Here is a 20147-nt window from a genome sequence, read left to right on the forward strand (position 1 = left end):
TATGCCTCACAATACTTTTATGAGAGAGGCAAGTGTTATCTCCATATAAAGGTGGGGGAAAGAGGCACGGGGGTTTGCTTCTTTTATGCCAAGTGAGGCCAAATATTTTGTGGAGTATTTGAAATGAGACTTGAAAACAGAGAAGCAAAGAGAGAGAAGGCTGGAAGAATTTGTAATTGAGGGGCATAATTTCCTACCACATAAGTGTCTAGAGAACGTTAATATAGTGAATCTTCATTTCCAGTGAAGTGGAATGAAAGCCTTGAATTGCTTCAATGCACCACATCGTGCAAATAGCAATTTCAGTTTCAGAAAATCCTCCACTCATAGTAGAGTTGTTCAGTGAGAATGGTCATGATGAGGATTTCACACATAATTGTCCAAAACATGTTCGCAATTGTAAGCTACATATATCTCTGCAGAGTGTATCTATACAAATGTTCTCAGTTGAAAGATTACATATTTATGGGTGTAGGCTCTTAAAGTATACTAAGGGATATCTAGTATGTTTCATCTCCACTCTGTTATTTATACAAATATTGTTTTTCCTTCCCCTCCTCACCTGTATTCTCTTTCATTTTGGAACTTTCTTTAAGGGGATCTGCCCGGGGAAGACAGATGCCATAGCTCAGTAAGAATAAATATTTATTGTCCTATTTTCTTCTTTATAAAAAATATATGAAAGATAAATACATACTGATTCCCTTTGTGGAAAGACATGGAGTCTCAACATTCCCGTGAGGAAAGGGGTGCTTTTAGTTATTTGTTTTTACATTTTTCAGTGGAGTGTTTGAAGTCAAAACGGTTAGAAAGTTAGATTGTCTGTCAATAAGTTTCTGACCAAACGAGGAATAAAACCTATTGATCTTAACACCAAGTTAGGACTTTTCAAGCAGTTAGTGCAAATGAATATACTGTGTGGCTCTTTTTAAAAATTAACTAGCACCCCTATTTCTTATTCCATAAAGGATTTGAGGTAACAATGCTGCTTTCCTTGTTAAGCTAGTTTCAAAGGTTTAATCACAATGAAACTCTTTTGGGGAGCAAATCAATCTCTTTATTCATAATAGATTTGAAATTATTAAAGCTGCTGACATCTGAGTGTCAGCTTGATTTTGAAGTTACAATGTACTATTTAAGGAATTATATTTAAGTAAAGCGGTAAGTCTTTCTTAACTGGTTTAGGGGAGAATTAAGCCCTAATGCCCTAAGGCATCCATTGTATGTAACAAATGAACTTTCCTCCTGCGCATCTAGAATGGCGTTAGTTCTGTACCATCCTTGGGAGAATTGAGAAGATAGTCAAATAATTTACTGTGTACTATAGCTCAGATGAGGAATCTTAGGTGCAAATGTTAAGGTTCTGTGGGTTCAGGCTCTGCATTTCCACCCTCTCTTAACAACCTCCCCTCCCTGGCAAAACATTAACAAGTAAGCCTGCTTTATTGGAAAGCATAACACTCCTTACATATAAGCACAGTAGTTACAATGTACCACGGTAGGTAAAAGTTTTATTAATGACAGGCAACTCTGTTAGACAATAGCAGCCAAGCCAATGTTCTAATTATCTCTATGTACGCTCCCTAGAGGACTATCAAGGAAGTAAAGGAAATGTAGCCAACCTGGAGACAGTCTATCCTATTCTCTCACAATAATACCGTCTTCTTTAATAATCATTTCCAACACACACACACACACACGCACGCACGCACACACACACACGCACACACATGTGCACACAGAGTAATGTTTTCCACTGAACAAGCATGGTTGATATTTAGGCAACAGAAAATAAAAAGCCAAGAGAGATGTTATTATAAGTGATCTCACGAGCCATCATGTCGTTAAGTTAAAAAAAAATAAAATCAACTTACCAGTAAGAACAATGAAGAGTAGAGACTATAATGATATCATGTTAAAAATATTTACTCTAGGGGCGCCTGGATGGCTCAGCTGGTTAAGTGACTGCCTTCGGCTCAGGTCATGATCCTGGAGTCCCAGGATTGAGTCCCACATTGGGCTCCCTGCTCAGCAGGGAGTCTGCTTCTCCCTCTGACCCTCCCCACTCTCATGCTCTCTCTCTCTCATTCTCTCTCTCAAATAAATAAAATCTTTTAAAAAAATAAATATTTACTCTAGTCTTTACACGTTTCTCCTGGATTTTGATCAATTCATTAATAGATAGTGAAATTTTAACTATATTAGTAAAAGAGATACTTTTAGTGAGTAAACAGTGACAATTTTTCTATTTATTCTATCCATGCTGCCTTGTAGTGTCTTCTTCTGAATTACTGTTTCGTGAGCTATGGGGATTTGGTGCTATAAATGCTGAGCAAAATGGCTTCCAAGCAAAAAAAGACTATACCTACATTCTTCCAATGGGTGAATTATTCCCTGGGAGTTATGACTGAATTTTGGAATCTGGGTTTGTTTGTTTGTTTGAAACAAAAGACTGTCCATGTCAGTTCAAGCTAAACTTGGTTGAAATTCAGATGTCGGAACCCCAAAGGGAAGTGGAAGGTTGTTCTTCTCTCCTCATTCTGGAAACCTGCTTTGCAAGCCCATTAAGTATGTTAGCTAGCCCAGTACTTCTTTTGATTGCTCCCAAATTAACGTACAGTTTTAGGTAAGTGTCACTTAATGGAGATGAGCCACAGATTTCGAAGGACATCATATAAATGTGAGCAAGAGGAATAGCATGAATCAATTTATGTTTTATGCAATGGCACAGTAATGAATAGTTTGTTCCTTTATCTTGAAATATAGGATTATCATTTTTCTTAAAGCACAGTGATCCTTCTGCCTTAGTATAACACATAACAACTTTTCCAATGAAATCCTCTCCTATCCATTGTATCTGATTATTAACCTCTGATATAAAACTCAATTTCAACTAAATCTACTTATGTAGCAGGGAATCTGGTGTTATATGTACTCTAAGTACACATGAAGACATTTTTTGTTTTGCTCCATTTCCTATTGATGTAACACAAAATATTACTTATGACATCTAGTGCAATGATTTAGGTAATGTCACCAGTTAAAGCTATGACATGGATATAATACATAGTTTCAGTTAGCCTATCGGACACAAATCTTCAGGAAACTAGGCTTTATTGGTTCAGATACTTGCCTGCTTGCTTTACAGAACACTTTGTTAGGTGAGAGGAAGAATAATGTCTCCAATTGAAAAACAGAGGGAGTTTGGGGCTGGCAGAATGCAATTGCCCAAGTTAGAGTGAACCAAATTGATCTGAAATCATTTAGATAACAATGTGATGGGCAGCGGACAGCATTTGTTTATGAAGACAGATTATGCCAGGCAAATCTGATTTATTTGGCCTTATAAAATTACTCAACAAGTTTGTGGGTAAAGAAAACTCCATGGACAAACAATATATCTAAATGTTTGCAAAAGCTTTCCATGTGGGTCTGCATGAGATTAAGATGATTGAAGTGCTGGGAAGATGTTGTCTGGATAACAGTGCAATGGTGTGGTTATCAGATTTAAAACACAGCAACCATAAAAAATAGATCATAATCTCTAAGTGATATATTTGGCAGAAGACCATAAAAGAGCTAGTATCTTTACAGATCAAGATTGTAGGCAAGTATGAAATGATTTAGTCCACAAAAATTAGTTTACTCCTTCTTCAGTAGGTAACATATCATAAATAAAAATTAGCTCAAAATACTTTCCTGCTTGTCCAAAATGAACTATTACTTTATTTCAGCTTCTGCTGGTATTTACAAAATTGGAATTTGTGGTGTCTGCTAAAAACATTAAAAGGGATGACCATAAGTTTCATAGGTTTCCAGAACACAGTAAAATTCACTGGAAATCTTATGTTGCTTTGTGAATAAATTCCTTTATAGATCTTTAAGAGCTGAGAGAATTTAAAGGAAAATAGCTATTGTAATGGTAATAATTTTGAGAGAAACAGCAACTAATTATAAAGAAAAGTTATGGAAAAAGGATATGGAAGGGAAAAAGAATACAGGATGGGTGTGGTTTTTTTAATTATTATTTTTTTAAGCTTTTATTTTTAAGTAATCTTTACACTCAATGTGGGACTCGAACCTACAAACCCAAGAGACCCACGCTCTACTGAGTGAGCCAGCTGGTCATCCCCAGTATGGTGTGTTTTAAAGTTTTATTATCAAATGGGAAAAATATTTTCAATATATATGCATATGGGTTACATTAAAATATTTAACAGTATTTGTGAAATGGTACTAACCAATCAGAATGGACTTTGGCCATAGGGCTAGAGCAGGGCCCTGAAGACCTCCGGTATGTTAAATATTGACTCTTTACTTGATGAATGATGGGGAGATGGGTGGTGATTGGGAGAGGCTGGAGTGACCAGGGAAATCTAGGGGAGATCATTTGGGAAGGAAGTCGCTATTTGCTAATTGGTTGAAATGAAGATATAGGAAGTCTATAGGCTACTTGTAAGTATATACTTATATAAGTATACTTATCCTTATATAAAATACAAGTATTTTAATATTTTAACAACAGATATAACTTTTCTGAGGGGTGCCAGCTTTATGAGAGCTAAGGATCTAAGAAAAATAAACAAATTTTGAACAGGTTAAATTACAGGAGTGAAATGCAATTTCAGTAAACAGATTACAAGATGTTAAACTTCATTAGGAATTAAAGGAGTACACATTTATTTTAACAAAACCATATTTTTTGGGACACCTGGGTGGCTGTTGGTCAAGCATCTGCCTTGGGCTCAGGTCATGATCTCTGGGTCCTGGGATCGAGCCCCGCATCGGGCTCCCTGCCCAGTGGGAAGTCTGCTTCTCCCTCTCCCTCTGCTGCTCCCCCTGCTCATGCTGTCTCTCCCTCTCTCTCTCTGTCTCTCTCAAATAAATATAAATAAATAATCTTTAAAAAAGAAACCATATTTTTTACTTATCTAATTGGCAAATACCTTTTCTTACAAGTGACAGAACCTAGTCAAGGGAAAATGGAAAATGGCATTTTAAAACCTGTAGGTAGAAGTATAAATAGGCACAAACTTTCTGAAGGACAGTTTCTCAATATTTATCAAAAATATTTAAAATGCTAGTCTGACTTAATGGTTCTGGTAGTGCTAGGCTAAATTAGACAGATTGATCCTCCCAGTGAAAATAACTAAAAGATCTGGGTCTTAAAAATATTCTTAAAGCATAAAAGGATGTAAGAAGGTAGTATGGAATTACCAGACTAACAATGAAAGAAAAAGGGAGTTGAAATACGGAAGCTGTTCTGCCTTGAAGAAATTTGCCAGTTGGTAAAAGTCAGAATCTTCATCTTGATAGACATTCAGTGCAAGGGGGACAGACAGCATAGTATTTGTGAAATGGTACTAACCAATCAGAATGGACTTTGGCCATAGGGCTAGAGTACACAATAAGAAGCCCAGTGGGAGATCCTGCCCCACAAGATCCTGGGACCCCAAAGCCCTTCAGTATTTACTGATTGTATTCAAATTGCCAGGCCCAGTGAATCTCAAAACTTGAACTTAGGTTGCAATCATTCTGGATTGGTGATGCCTCCAGGTGCTTGGCAGAAGCAAAGAATACAAGTCCTCTCTTAAATAAGATACCTTCCTCATAGGTCTAAATCATTTCTATAAATAATTTTTCACATACAATGTTCACATTTTCAAAGAGAATCAGGTACACAAGGAAACTTGATTAAATGAATAAGAATCAGCATAGACAATAAACAACAAAAATCAGACTCATGAAGCCTTTAAATAGTGGAATTGTGAGGCATGGGCTATAAAACAAGACTAAAAAATAATTATGATGACTATGTTTAAAGATGTAAAGGACCAGCTTAACAATATCGGCAGAGAACAAGAAACCACGAAAAGTAACACAGCAAGTCTGAATTTCAAAAAAGAACCAACTAGAATTTTATTGTGATTCAGAATATTTTAAATATTGTGGTTTTATTTTAAATATAATTTATAAATAGAATTTTATAAATATATTTTGTAAATAAATTTGTAAATAAAATTTATAAAAATTGAAAATCCAACAAGATTTTAAGTGTAGATTAGCTATACTTTAAGACTTAGTGAACCTGAAGATATATCCAGAGAAATGTTCCAGAATGCAGCATGGAGAGGCAAAAGGAGAAAAGGTGGGGGAAGGATATATATGAGAGGGTTAAAGACACAGGACATATGGTGAAGCTGTCTAACATAGTTTTACTTATTTGAAGAGTTAACTGCTGAGGAATTTTCAAACTGACAAGAGACTTCAAGGCACTAATTTTAAGAAGTCTTATGAATTGAAAGTACGATAAATGAAAAGAAAACCCTAAGCACATTAAAATAGAACTTCTTAAAACCAAAGGCAAAGAACAAATATAAAAGAGAAAAAGCCAAATTCCTTTTAAAAGAGCAACAATATACTGACAGCTGACTTTTCACTAGTAAAAATGGGAAACAGAAGAGAGAGGAATATTATTTTGAAGGTGCTGAAAGAAAATAATTACCAACCTTGAGTTCTTTAGTAGACAAAAAAACAAAAACAAAAACAAAAACAAAACATTTCAGACACACTGGAGCTAATTTATTTGCTCCTAGCAAATCTACAGTGAAGGAAATTTCAAAGCGTATATTTTGGGAAGGAGGGAAATGATCCCACATGGAAAGTCTGAAATACAAGAAAGAATTAAGAGCAAAGAAAGTGGAAACTGTGGGCAAATCTAATGAATATCGACTGTGTAAAACAATAATAATGTCCTGTGGATTTTTTAAAACACAGAATTAAAGTACACAACAATAACGGCATATGTCAAGAAAGAGTAAATGCATTTAAAGTGCTCTAGCTTCTTGTGGCATCTGGGTGGCTCAGTCGGTTAAGCATCTGCCTTCGGCTCAGGTCATGATATCAGGGTGCTGGGATTGAGCCCCACATCGGGCTCCTTGTTCAGCGGGGAGTCTGCTTCTCCCTTTCCCTCTGCCCCTCCCCACCACTCTGCCCCTCCCCACCACTCATGCGCTCTCTCTCTCTCCCTCTCTGTTTCAAATAAATAAAATCTTTAAAAAAAATAAAGTGCTCTAACTTCCTTATATTATCAAAAGTAACTCTGATAAATTAAAAATATCTGATGTAATTTTAAATTAATAAAAGGATATAAACAAAGTGTATAATTTTAAACTGGTAAAGGGGGAAGTTGATACATAAAAATCAGAACTCTGAAAGAGAGAAAAAGAAATGTAACATCAGACAAATGGAAAACACTTTTTTCTTTTAAAGTAATGTCTACGCCCAATGTGGGGCTCAAACCCATGACCCCAAGATCAACAGTCACATGCTCTACCGACTGAGCCAGCCCAGAGCCCTAGAAAATACTTTCAAAGGTGGTTAGATTTAATTCCAAATATAGTAGCAATTACACAAATGCGAAAGGACTAAATGCTCCAGTTAAAAGTTAAAGATTGGTTAAAAAAAAAACCAAACTATTGTTAACAGGAGACACATTTAAAACAATGATATAGGTTGAAATTAAAAGGAAAATACATACCTTACAAGCGCCAACCAAAATATAGCTGATGTGTGTAGAGAAAATCATCAGACCAAACACTTTCATCAGAAAGCATTACTGTGGATAAAGAGAGATACTTTATACTGATGAGACATTCAATTAACTGAACAGATATTGCTTTTAATTCATATGCACCTATGACCCAGTCTGTAAATACAGAGAATAAAAATTGAAAGACTACAAAAAGAAATAATATAATTCACCACATCTATATTTGGGGGGGCATACTTACATATTGACATCAATATATACATAGTTAATACTTGGTATGTATAACTGCAAAATACACATTCTCTTCAAGCATATGAATGGAATTCATTTATTAAATCTAAATATATAGATACAAAGATTGATAAGGCTTTTCCTCTCCTAGCCACGTAGATGACCTTCATTATTATTCCAGAATGTTCATTTGGAACAGGCATGCACATTATTCTGTATGATGAAAAGCTGGTTGGATAGTCGTCTTTACCCTTATGAGTTTATAAAGCAACACCAAATAGACCTACTGATATTGAGCACTAGTATGAGGCAGTTCTGTAGAGGATATTAGTTTATCTCATTCAATATAATTCTCATTCTATGATGAGGGTATTGTTAAGCCTAATTAAGAGATAAAGAACTGAGACTCATGGGGATTAGGTAAATTTCCTAAGATCACTTCCACAGTAAATGACAGCACTCGAATTCAAATCTACTTTTTTTTTTTTTTTTTTTAAATGAGCAATGAACCAGTCCCAGAAAATAGCTAATGCTTGAGACTGGAAGTAAGGAGGAAAATATTCTTATAGAATCTCTAAAAATTAGGAAGATGATGTCTTGTGTGGCACTGACAAATACTTAAGTGTCTGCAGTATAAGAGAGTTCTATATTGAGCCAAAGAAGTGGCTAATATAGTTTGATGAGAGGGAGTTATCTTAGAAGATGGACAGCGCTAGTGATTAAGAATGTGCAGGAGACCGAGGGAGAAATGCCTAGCATGTGCCCAGCATAACAACAGAAATTAAAATGCGTATCCATTATAGCTTCCTAGGGCACTGAAAAGCCTTTTCCTCTGGCTCAGGTTCACTCTTCCAATTGCTTGCAGTTTCTGAAGTGAATCCCAGTCTCAAAAGGAAGTCTTTTACGACTAAGTGAAAGTCAAGTTCTAAGTTCCCTCCACTTTCAAGTTTCAGAACGTGTAAGTCATCAGTTTCACCGTTTAACATAGGGAGAAGAGCACTCACAGAGATCGCATAGTATAGCTCGTCAATTATTTAAATCTATTCAATATTGGAATAATTTAGGGCCACATCATTTCTTATCAACTATTTTAATATTCTAGCTAATTGTGTGTCCCCTCTACTTAAAAAAAGAAAAAATCCGGCTGAACTCCCTACAGCCGTGTCAGCCCAGCAGTCCTAACGTCCTCCTCCGCGACCCCACTGCAACCCCAGAGCTCGCTTCCAACACAGCCATTAGCGTTATTTTTCCAAAACAAAGACTTGATTATATAATTTAAATGCTTTAGAAAAAAAACCAATGGCTTTCTCTGAATCCTATCCATGCTCAATATCGTGTGGTGCGTAATGTTTGCAATCTGGTCCCAATTTATCTGTGCAGCCTCGGCTCCTCGACTTCCCACCATAGCCCCTTCCCACAAGAAACCACAGACTGATGGCCCATTTGTGGAGAATATTATGTCGTGGTGCCTGTGTGACAAGAAACTGGGGCCAGTGGGGTTAAATAACCCATCCTTGTCCTATAGCGAGTAAGTCGCTGAGCTGCTGTTTTTTTAGGTTGGCCAGGGAAGATCTTTCTGGTATTTTTTGAGTAAAAACCTGAATGAAGTGAAGGAACAAGTCAGGAGCATATCTGAAGAAAGAATACTCTGGCAGAATAAACAGCCTTGAGTGACAGAGTGCTCATCATATTTGAGGAAAATAAGGAGACGAATGTGTATGGAACAGAATGGATGAGGAAGAGTGTGATGGGAGATGTGGTGTAAGAACAGCCAGGGCCCAGTCAGAGCTTTGGATTTTATTCTAAATATGGTGGGAAGTCATTTGAAGACTTTGAGCAAAAGAGTTGAAATGATCAGATTTGTATTCTAATAGGATCCATCTTTAGTGTAGCTGCACCAGGATTTACTCAAGGTAGTTTCTGATTATTTATAATTAATGTTATATAATATAATTAAATAATTATTTATAATTATAAATAATAATATAATATATAATAAAATATATTAAATATATTATATATAATATATATTTATATATAATATATATTTATATATTATATAAAATATATTTATTATAAATAAAATATAATAAAATAATTATAAATTAATTATAATTTATAATCATTTATAATTATAAAGAACATGTGATAACTAGTCTTGTGCATAAATCTTTGTCCTTCTTTTGAATGATTTACTAAAAAAGCAATTGGTGAATTAAAGGGTATACATATTTTTAAAAGCTTTTGATACACATTGCTACACTGATTTCCAGAAAGGTTGTTAGCAAATTATACTTGGGGCGGGGGTATGTGGAGAGGGAGAACTACTGGAACTGTTGGATTTGTTAGAAAATACTTGACATCAATTTTTTTTTTTTTTTAAATAACGCCTTTTATTTTGAACACACAGAGGAGAAATGGCTGTGGGTCTTTATACACTAACCATTCGTTGCCATGCGTGAGAGTGATAACGTAGTACTAACTCAGTGTTATCTAAGTAACAGCCTATGTGCTGGCCAGTGTTCCAGAGTATGCAGGGGAGCAGCTACGTTTGTGCAGTGGAAGTCAGGAAATTCTCCTTTGATGGAGGTTGGATGGTGACTGGATGTTGGGAGAACAGGGGGAAGAGAGAGGAGAGGTGAGAGAAGGCATGCCCGGGAAGTGGGGGGGTAACGCTGCCTCTGGGGGAGGGGGGGCTGTAGGACCACAGCAGCACCCAGACAGTCTGCCCTTCTTTTTTTTTTTTTTTTTTTTTTTAAGATTTTTATTTATTTATTTGACAGAGAGAGACATAGCGAGAGAGGGAACACAAGCAGGGGGAGTAGGGGAGGGAGAAGCAGGCCTCCCCGCGGTGCAGGGAGCCCGATGTGGGGCTCGATCCCAGGACCCTGGGATCACGACCTGAGCCGAAGGCAGACGCTTAATGACTGAGCCACCCAGGCGCCCCAGTCTGCCCTTCTTTACACAGGAATGAGACAGAGCTGATAGGCGACAGCACAGAAGGGAGCCCTTTGGCAACTGGGGTGATGTCGATGTCCTTCAGGTCAACCAGAGATTTCAGGGTAAATTTCTGTAAAATGGTGGTCAGGAATAATAACAGCTCCAGGTGGGCCAGGCCCTCTCCTAGACAGATTTGTTTTCCTGAAAGTAACAGAGGGTAGATACTCCTTGAACACTATGTTTCTGAACTATCACAGAAAGAATACACAGCAGTTGTTTGATGGGTGATTGAATAGACGTATGTACAGTGGAAGACAGGACGGCTGGAAGGATGGATGGATGACACATTTGTTGTCCATCTGATAACTAGCACTATTTATTAAAAAAAACAGGTATTGAATATCAGATCTATGCCAATCGTTTCATTAAGTATTTTCCCATTATAACTGCTCTTTTGACTTTTTAAGTTTCCTTCATTTTGTTTTTTCTAGAAACAGACACACATTCTCGGTTGGAAGGGAAAGGGCTGAGAGATGGAGAGTCTTATATCTATGTTTCCCTTTCTCTGTCTAGCAGAAAGTTTAGCCAAAGATATTTTTCCTCATGCAATTTCAAAAGCAAATGTCATTCCCTCACTTTAAAACTTTAAATGACTCTCAAAAAAAAAAAAAAAAAAAAAGCGGGGGGGACACCTGGGTGGCTCAGTCAGTTAAGCCTTCGACTCTTGATTTCAGCTTGGGTCATGATCTCATGGTCATGGGATTGAGCCCCTCCTCGAGCTCTGTGGGGAGTCTGCTTGAGGATTCTTTCTCTCCTTTCCCTCCCCGTCTGCCCTTCTGAGTGTGCTCTTTCTCTCAAATAAATAAATCTTAAAACAAAAAACAAAAAACAACCTTTAAATGACTCTCTGTGCCTGTCCTATGTTATAAAGTCCAAATTACATGACCTGGTCCTTATATTCCTTTCATAGTCTGATATGCCATAATTTTGCCTCCTCCTTTCTGTGTATGTGTGAAAAATTTTTATTGTAAAATATATACAACAAAAATGTCCCTCTTTGCTTTTTGTTTTTTTAAGATTTTATTTATTCATTTAAGAGAGAGACAGAGCACACAAGCAGGGGGAGAGGCAGAGGGAGAGGGAGAAGCAGGCTCCCCGCTGAGCCAGCCGGAGCCTGATGTGGGGCTCGATCCCAGGGCCTGGAGATCATGACCTGAGCTGAAGGCAGACGCTTAGCCATCTGAGGCACCCAGGTGCCCCCCAAAATTCCCATTTTAACAATTTTTAAGTTTGTAACTCAGTGGCATTGACAGCATTCACAATGTTGTCCATCTATCACCCCTATTTTTTTTTTACCGCTGTTAATAAAACATTTTACCACCCCAAAGTGAAATTCTGTAACCATTTACACTATAAGTTCCCATTTCCCCAACCCCTGATAACCAATAATCTACTGCCTGTCTCTATGAATTTGCCTATTATAGATGTTTCAATATAACTGAAATCTTATATTTGTCTTTTGTGTCTGGCTCATTTCACTTAGCATAATATTTTCAAGACTTATCCATGTTGTATGGATCAGCATTTCATTCCTTTTTTATGGCTGAATAATATCCTGTCATTTGTATATACCCCATTTTGTTTATACATCTATCTGTTGTGGGACACTGGGTTGTTTCCATCTTTGGACTTTCCTGAATAATGCTACGATGGACATTGGTGTACAAGTGTATGTTTCAGTCCCTGTTTTCAATTCTTTTGTGTATTACCTAGATGCACAAATGCTGGGTCATATGGTTGCAATTCTTACAAAGTACTACATACCCCTGAGGAAAAGCCTCTCTTGGAAAGGGGCTATCTTAAAGTATTAAAATCTTACCTAAAATTTGCAACACCACACAATATGTCCAGGCCATTAGGAGAAAAAGAAAGGAAGAGTTGAGAAGAAGTTGAGGTAAAAGTCATACATAAACTGACGTGTCAGAAATGATCAAATTTTGGGAAACTAAATTTATCAACATTATTAAAGGACTCAAATATTTTATGTAGTGATTCAGAATGTTAATTTTGATTATAAAGTATCAAGTTTAATTTTGTATGATTTCATGCTTTGTAATGGGAAACACCATCATGAAGGTATTTTTCAAATTGTGGGTCCTAATCCATTAGTAAGTTATGAAATCAATTTTTTTGCTATCATCAGCATTTTAAAAAAGAAAATATAATTGCACAGAAAATACAAAAATGCATTATACCTAGTTAAACTAAATATTATTTTCTGAAATTTTTGTTTCAGTTCCATGTGTGTGCCATAAAATATACTTCTTATTGTGGGATGTGACCAGAAAAAAAAAGTTTGAAGACACTAATGTGGCGGAAAGAGTCTGAGCTTTGGAATTAGCTAGAACTCAGTTTGAATCTGAGCTCTGGGTGACTTTTGTGAGTTATTTATCTAACTTCTATGGCTCAATCCCCTCATCAAAAAAAGGAGAGTAATAGTATCTCCTTTGTTTGATGTGTATGTGTGAGAAGATTAGAGATTACTTAAGTAGAATGCCTAAAATATTGTTAATGATTAACAAATATATAATTACTTCCAGGTCTTCCCCAGAATAATGCACTCCATATAAAAACACTTCATTCACTTAGAAGGAAGGGGATGTGTATTATTGACGACTACATCTGTTAATACTAGTCTACTTTAAAAACACATTACTAAGTCTTTGTCTCCAGTTTGATCTAGTAAGGAGACTTGAGTTCTTTTCCCTTCCTATTCTCATATTGTATTTTGGACTTTTGGTACTTTATTATACATCTGTCAAATTTTCTAATTATTTCATAGTTCAGCTGGTATTACAAACTTTCAAATATCTTCTAGTGCTTAAAACAGTGCTGGGCACATTACAGAGTGCTGGATGAAAATCTATTAAATCTGGCCCATTGCACACCTTTTGCAAAGTATTCCTTGTATAAGGGGAAGCAGATGTAATCCTGATTCTGCCAGTATTTCTCAATCTACTCCATGCTAAACAGGTCAGTTAGGCACTAAGTCATGTCTCTGGGTAGTACAAGTGGAAGGTGTGAACAGAGAAACCACTTTATCTGAGGACAGTCGAAAATTAGATCCTACTTTCCCCTCCCCACTCCTTTTCCCATCGGGGAGGGGACGTTGATAAGACCTGAGGACCAGGGTCCAGAAGCCGGCTGGCGTCCTGAGCTCCAGAGGCTTGCCAGCACGCACGATCTCCCGCACTGAGAGCCCTTCTTCCCAGATGAATTCTCATAGTATCACAGACGCGCGCAGTGTCGATCGATACTGGATGGCAGACGTGCTCCCACCGTCAAGTGTAGGCACAGGGCGGTGGATTTAGCCGCCCTGCCGCTCCGTCTCAGCTTCTCATCAGCTCAATAAGGGCAGAGGACATTAACCCGTTCCCCAGCGGACACCCACCCAGTTGCCTCCTGGGGCGCGCCGCCCGCGGCCCCTTCCTCTCGCCTTCCTCCCTCTCGGCTTCCATCAGAGTCCCTCGCGTCGGGGCCGCCGCAGGGTCCCAGCCCGCAAAGAAGGCGCCCATCAGTTGCCTCTCCTCATGGCTCCCTGGACAGCCCCCCCCTGGAGGCAGCGGAGCCGGTGAGTGGCGAGCTTCCTCACACTCTGGACCTAACCTTTTTGTATCTTCGTCCGCCCGGTGGGCGGCAGGGGGAGGCGGCACGGGCAGCTCCTAAGCCAGCTGCTGGGGCCCCGCCGAGGCCGCTGCGAGGTGGGGTGGGGGCGCGGGCCGCAGCCGGCTTCTCGTACCCCTGTGAGCCCAGCCAGGCGAAAACCCCGCCCCTGGCGCCCGCTGCCACTCCTGATTGGCCGGTCTAGCCTGAAGGCGACCGGTGGTCCCTCGGCCCCGAGTCTCAGCTATAAAGGCAGCCCACGCATGACGGCTGTGGCGAAGCTCAGGTAGCTGCGGTGCTCGCCAGCTCGCAGCCCCCGCGGCGCCCCCTTTACTCTTTGCCCCTTGAGCACTCCCGACTCCACCATGCCGAGGGGCTTCCTGGTAAAGCGAACTAAACGGACAGGCGGCTCGTATCGAGTGCGCCTAGCTGAGCGGGTTTTCCCCCGGCTGGGGCCCCAGGGGGCGCCGCCCTTTCCCAAGGAGGTTTCCAGTGCCCCCCAGCCCGGTGCGGAGCAGGTGGCAACCCCCACCTTGGAGGAGGCGGCGGCGGCCCGGGAACTGTCGGGGTCGTCCTGTCGGGCGGCTAGGGTGAGCCTGGGGGAGGGCGGGCAGGAAGGTGCTGCGGAGTGGAGGGCGGATGGTAGGGAGGGTCCCGGGCCCAGCCCCAACCCCAGCCCCACGAAGCCGGCGGGCGCGGAGCTGCGCCGGGCATTCCTGGAGCGCTGCCTCAGCTCACCCGTCTCTGCAGAGTCCTTCCCCGGGGGTGCCGCCGCGGTGGCTGCTTTCTCTTGCTCGGCGGCGCCAGCAGCTGCACCGACCTCGGGGGAGCAGTTCCTGCTGCCGCTCCGGGCACCGTTCCCAGAGCCAGAGCTCCATCCAGACCCTGCGCCCCTCTCGGCCACCCTGCACGGCCTGAAGCGGGCCGCTGGCAACGAGCGCCGTGCCAAGGCCCCTCCGGGCTGCACGTCTGGACCCGCGGCCGCCGGAGTCAAGAAGCCAAAGGCCATGAGGAAGTTGAGCTTCGCCGATGAAGTGACCACATCCCCTGTCCTGGGCCTGAAGATCAAGGAGGAGGAGCCCGGAGCACCGTCCCGGGGTTTGGGGGGCAGCCGCACGCCACTGGGGGAGTTTATCTGCCAGCTATGCAAGGAGCAGTACGCAGATCCCTTCGCTCTGGCTCAGCACCGCTGCTCCCGCATCGTACGCGTCGAGTACCGCTGCCCGGAGTGCGACAAGGTCTTCAGCTGCCCTGCGAACCTCGCCTCCCATCGCCGCTGGCACAAACCGCGTCCCTCAGCGGCAAATGCCGCCACAGTCTCTTCAGCCGACGGGAAGCCGCCTCCTTCGTCTTCCTCCACCTCCCCAGACTCTGGGGCTGTTGCATCTTTCTTGGCGGAGGGGAAGGAGAACAGCCGGGAGGAGCGAGCGGCCGATCAGCACCTGCAGGCGAGGGACAGCTCCAGGGCGGAGCACCAGGACAGCGCCCCACACCAGGGTCTCCAGGTGCTGTCCCACCCCGAGCCACCGCTGCCTCAGGTCCCCTTTACGGAGGGGGTGTTGGGGCGCCGGGTGCCTGGGCCAGGTAGTGCCAGTGGTGTCGGGGGATCCGAGATCTTCATGTGCCCATATTGCCACAAAAAGTTCCGTCGCCAAGCCTATCTGCGCAAGCACCTAGGCACTCACGAGGCAGGCTCTGCTCGTGCGCTTGCCCCGGGCTTTGGCTCCGAACACGGTGCCCCACTCGCCTTCGCTTGCCCCCTGTGCGGGGCGCACTTCCCGTCCGCAGACATCAGGGACAAACACCGGCTGTGGCACGCGGTCCGCGAGGAGCTGCTCCTGCCTGCTCTGGCCGGGGCGCCCCCAGAAGCGCCGAGCCCAGGCGGAGCATCCGACGGGAGTGCTCAGCAAATTTTCTCGTGCAAGCACTGCCCGTCCACTTTTTTTAGCTCCCCGGGGCTGACCCGGCACATAAATAAGTGCCACCCCTCAGAAAGTCGGCAGGTACTGCTGCTGCAGATGCCGTTGCGGCCTGGCTGTTGAGGAAAGAGATGAGGAAGATTGTGCGGTTGGCCTTGGAGGAAACAGATCATGGGAATTTCTGTGGGGATTTCTTGAATTTGCAAGTTTACCCTCTTTCCTGCTTATATTTTCCTCTCCTAAAACTCCCAGTAGTCAATGTTCCGCCAGAGAAGCGGACAGCGAAATGTAAAATCCCTCTCTAGAGCAGGTATGTATATGGTATAAACATTCGCGGTCAAGGACTGTCACTTTAAAGCCTTCTTGCTTTCCCCACGAAAATAGGATTTCCCCCCTCACTCTGGAGACCCTAACGAATCCTATATGACTTGTAATTCCTATGGAAAGTCCTAGTGAATGCGTGCATGTCTCAATATCTACAAAGGATTCTAGCTACCGAAAGTGGTAGTCGTTTTGTTTTTCCCCTCTTGCCATCGCAGGCGCCTATGTAGTTTCTGTCTCAATAGGGTCAGATACCTTGCATTGTATATTCTGTGAATTGAAAGTTATGTGATTGGTGCCAAACTTACAAGGGGGGTGGGGAAACACTCAAGACCTATGCCTGTGGGCAGGAAATGTAAGAGGATGTTTGCGCTTTTGGGGGATGTGGGGCTCTCCCTGTAAACGTTCCTTTTCTCAAGTGTTTGTTAGTCCATTCTTCAGTGTTTGGAGGTGGGGAGGGTGCTACTTTACTTGGAGTTGAGACACCCCCAAAATTCTCACCTTTAGCTTTTTTGGTGTGTTTTCAGGAAGAGATATTTTAAAACTTTAAATAACAGCTTTTTGGAAACACAACTCATTTCCAGAAGTTTAACTGTTTTTAGTAGGGTTTCATCCAAATTGTTTAATCCTTCTGTTGTAAATCTCATGCAGTGTTATATATGAAACTATGTTCAGTTTAAGGAAGATGTTAATACCTATAATCCACTATGAAACTGAATGGGGATTCATTCCATATTCATTTTTCAGCAGCAACCTGTTTTTCAATTTTTGTAAACCATATTCAGTGTACACTCTGTACCCATGCTCTAATAGCCAGAGTTTGGGACACTGGCTGAGTATTGCTTGACAGATAGCCCATACTTGTAAGATGCTTACCACCAAATAAATGTACATAGCTGGTACTTTGTTGTGTTCTGTGTTTGTCCTGAGAATTTCATTGAACACAGCCTATTTTTCAAAGTCACATTTCTTATCTCCCCAAAGCCAGTATCCTACTTTAGAATCTTAGTGACCCATTTAGACAGAATACAGACAGGAAAAATTATATTTTGTAAATGAATGTAGTGATGGAGAAATGCAATGGGAAAATTTCCTTTGATGTATGGCTTGCACAAACTGAGCTCCAAAACGCTTTTTAAATCTAAAGATACTTTACTACCTAAAATGTCAATGGAAAATAATATATATTTTCTTAAAAAAAGTAGTTTTATCTAAACATGAAAAAAATCATGTTAACTGTGCTAAGTACAATATTTCCAAGTTGGTATTTTTACTCAATTTTGTTATAAATCATCAATCCATTGGCTGTTCATTTTTAAAAAAATGAAATCACCATAGAAATGTGTAAGCAGTTACTTTGATTTTCCTTTTTTAATTCTTCACCTTGGTTGTGGGAAACTGTCAATATTGTTTAACCTTGTTCTCAGGGACTCCATTTGCTTATCTTCTACATAAGCTTTCATGGGAATTTTATTTTCTACAGTTTCATAGCAATCTATTTTTATTTTTAACAAAAACTTAAGTGCACAGAAGTCTGGAAGGTTATTTTAGAAACTGTCTGCAAAAAGTTTTTTTCCCCCTGAATGTGTATTATAAGACATATTGAAAATTTAAAAATCAAAGAAGCATGAGGCTAAGATTAATTGATGCTTTAACCAAGTGCACTGGGTAAAGTTTCTGGCCAGCCGTTATGAAGGTGTAAGATTGCCTGCATTTTCAGTGACTGTGGTAGAGTCTCTGAGAAGTTGGGGTGTATCCTAACAAGGGAATTCAAATTCCTTTTTCATGATTTGCTAAGATAACCTAGGTTTATGCTTTATATCTCTCCATTAATCCTATAGTTCTGAAAATATATTAAAGAAAGACAAATAGACAAGAAATATAAAAGAAAGACAAATCAACGCTCCTGGACATAAGTGATAAGAATATTTTTATTGTATTATTAAATACCGTATCTTTTTCTTTCACTGTTACAAATTTGTAGATACTACATGAATGATGATACATAATTTATATTTTAGAGTTTGCCCGTATGATGTATTTACACATGCAGTTAGTACTGATGTCATGCTAAATTTCCTTAGGAGATGCCCGTTCAAAACAAAATATGAACAAAATGTGAGCAGCTTATTTACTGTAGGAAAATATTTCTGGAGGGTGGAATGAATACCAACCTGCATCAGCAAGTCCAGTATTAATAATATTAGATTTAATTTAGACTCCTGGGTCATGTTCCCTTTTCTTTTAAATTACACATAATTTAAGCAACACATTTCTATCAGAAAAGTTTTTTCTTTTTTTTTTTTCTTTCTCTCCATCCCCCCAATTACCCTCTTTTTGGTACTCAGGAAAGAACACAGATATACCAGGATCCAGCAGCCAATAATACAGGGCCACAATCTCAAAACAAAAATGGCATTTAACACTGATACCATTTAAAAAGCAAAACATTAGAAAAATATGTGGAAGCTAAACACAAATCAAAGTTCAGCACAGTGATTTTTCTGGTTATGAGCTATGTCATGGCATCCTCCGCTCAGCCGAGAAATGAGGCATTGCTTTGGGAAGAAAATGTTCATGCTCAAATTATGTCAGCTGGAATTTGAGATGCTAAAAGACCATTTATTTTAAGTGTTCTATTTTCATAACATAAATAATCCATACACATCCTGTGTATTAAGATTTGCAACTTTTGCTATAACTTTACAAATGCTTAAATTTAAAAATTTACATTTGTAAAAAAATTATACATTTACTGAGCCATAAAGTTGCAATGGGGCACAATAAATAAAATAATGAGACTATCTGTCCAATTATAGTTTGGTTCAAAGTTAATCATGAAATTAAAAGTGAAACTGCTTAGACATAATTATCCAGGAAGGTAAAGGGTATAGAATAAAACTCCACCCCCCAAAAATATGGCAGCTTAGAGTGTTGGGGGGGAAAAACAACCAACTGAATAAACAACCCAAATCTAAAATATTAACTTACAAATTATTTAAATCCAGTGTTTTCTAAAATAAATGTTCAGGAAGAAACATGCATGTTATGGCAAACACGAAGGCCTGAAAGGGTTAACACTATGTTCATGCTAAGGTGGTTACTGCTGATCACACTGCTGGGCTGCTTGTCTCCTTAGGATTTATTGGCTGAACCAGAGGATCGACGCAGCTTCATGGACATGCGGCTTTTGCTAGTTCGAGGAGACATTGGAGAGGCCAGGTCAGCCCCGTCTACCTGCGTTGCTGTGGGAGTTTCACTGGATAGAATCTCTGGGTAGGAGCCTGTGGGAAATAGCAAGATAGATAACAAGTCGTCCGGCTTCTCATCCCATAAGAAACAATCTTTCTGTTACTGATCTGTAGTATGGATCCCAACCCTTAATGAAGTCTTTTGAGGGGAAAAAGCAAGACCAAAACTTGCCTGTTAGAACAGCCTACTAACATTTTATTTAAACTCCAGTAATCTGGTGGCTCATGTAATCATATTAGGAAGAAAGTACCAATTATTATTTCCAGAGC

At 40.3% G+C, this 20147-nt stretch overlaps 2 protein-coding genes across 9 annotated transcripts in view; one reads left to right on the plus strand and one right to left on the minus strand.

Annotated features, from left to right (window-relative positions):
• Nucleotides 1-11109: 11109 nt before the first annotated feature.
• INSM2 (INSM transcriptional repressor 2) lies at nucleotides 11110-17528 on the plus strand. Its single transcript, XM_036101988.2, has one exon. The coding sequence runs from the start codon at nucleotides 14752-14754 to the stop codon at nucleotides 16426-16428; it is 1677 nt and encodes a 558-aa protein (XP_035957881.1). The 5' UTR covers nucleotides 11110-14751; the 3' UTR covers nucleotides 16429-17528.
• A 1011-nt stretch (nucleotides 17529-18539) lies between these two features.
• RALGAPA1 (Ral GTPase activating protein catalytic subunit alpha 1) overlaps nucleotides 18540-20147 on the minus strand; it is a 247809-nt gene continuing 246201 nt past the window's right edge. For 7 of the 8 annotated variants that reach the window (XM_078053575.1, XM_078053573.1, XM_078053572.1 and 4 more), the window contains one exon: nucleotides 18540-19910. In XM_078053575.1, the coding sequence (XP_077909701.1) occupies nucleotides 19762-19910 (149 nt within the window). In that variant the 3' untranslated portion in view covers nucleotides 18540-19761. The remainder of the gene's footprint in view (nucleotides 19911-20147) is intronic. The other variant, XM_078053574.1, reaches the window with a different exon arrangement.

Source organism: Halichoerus grypus, chromosome 8 (assembly GCF_964656455.1).
Source record: "Halichoerus grypus chromosome 8, mHalGry1.hap1.1, whole genome shotgun sequence".
Classification (NCBI taxonomy): Eukaryota; Metazoa; Chordata; class Mammalia; order Carnivora; family Phocidae; genus Halichoerus; species Halichoerus grypus.

Coding starts and splice junctions, on each gene's coding strand:
- INSM2 (XM_036101988.2), top strand. CDS start 14,752: ATGCCGAGGGGCTTCCTGGTAAAGCGAACTAAACGGACAGGCGGCTCG.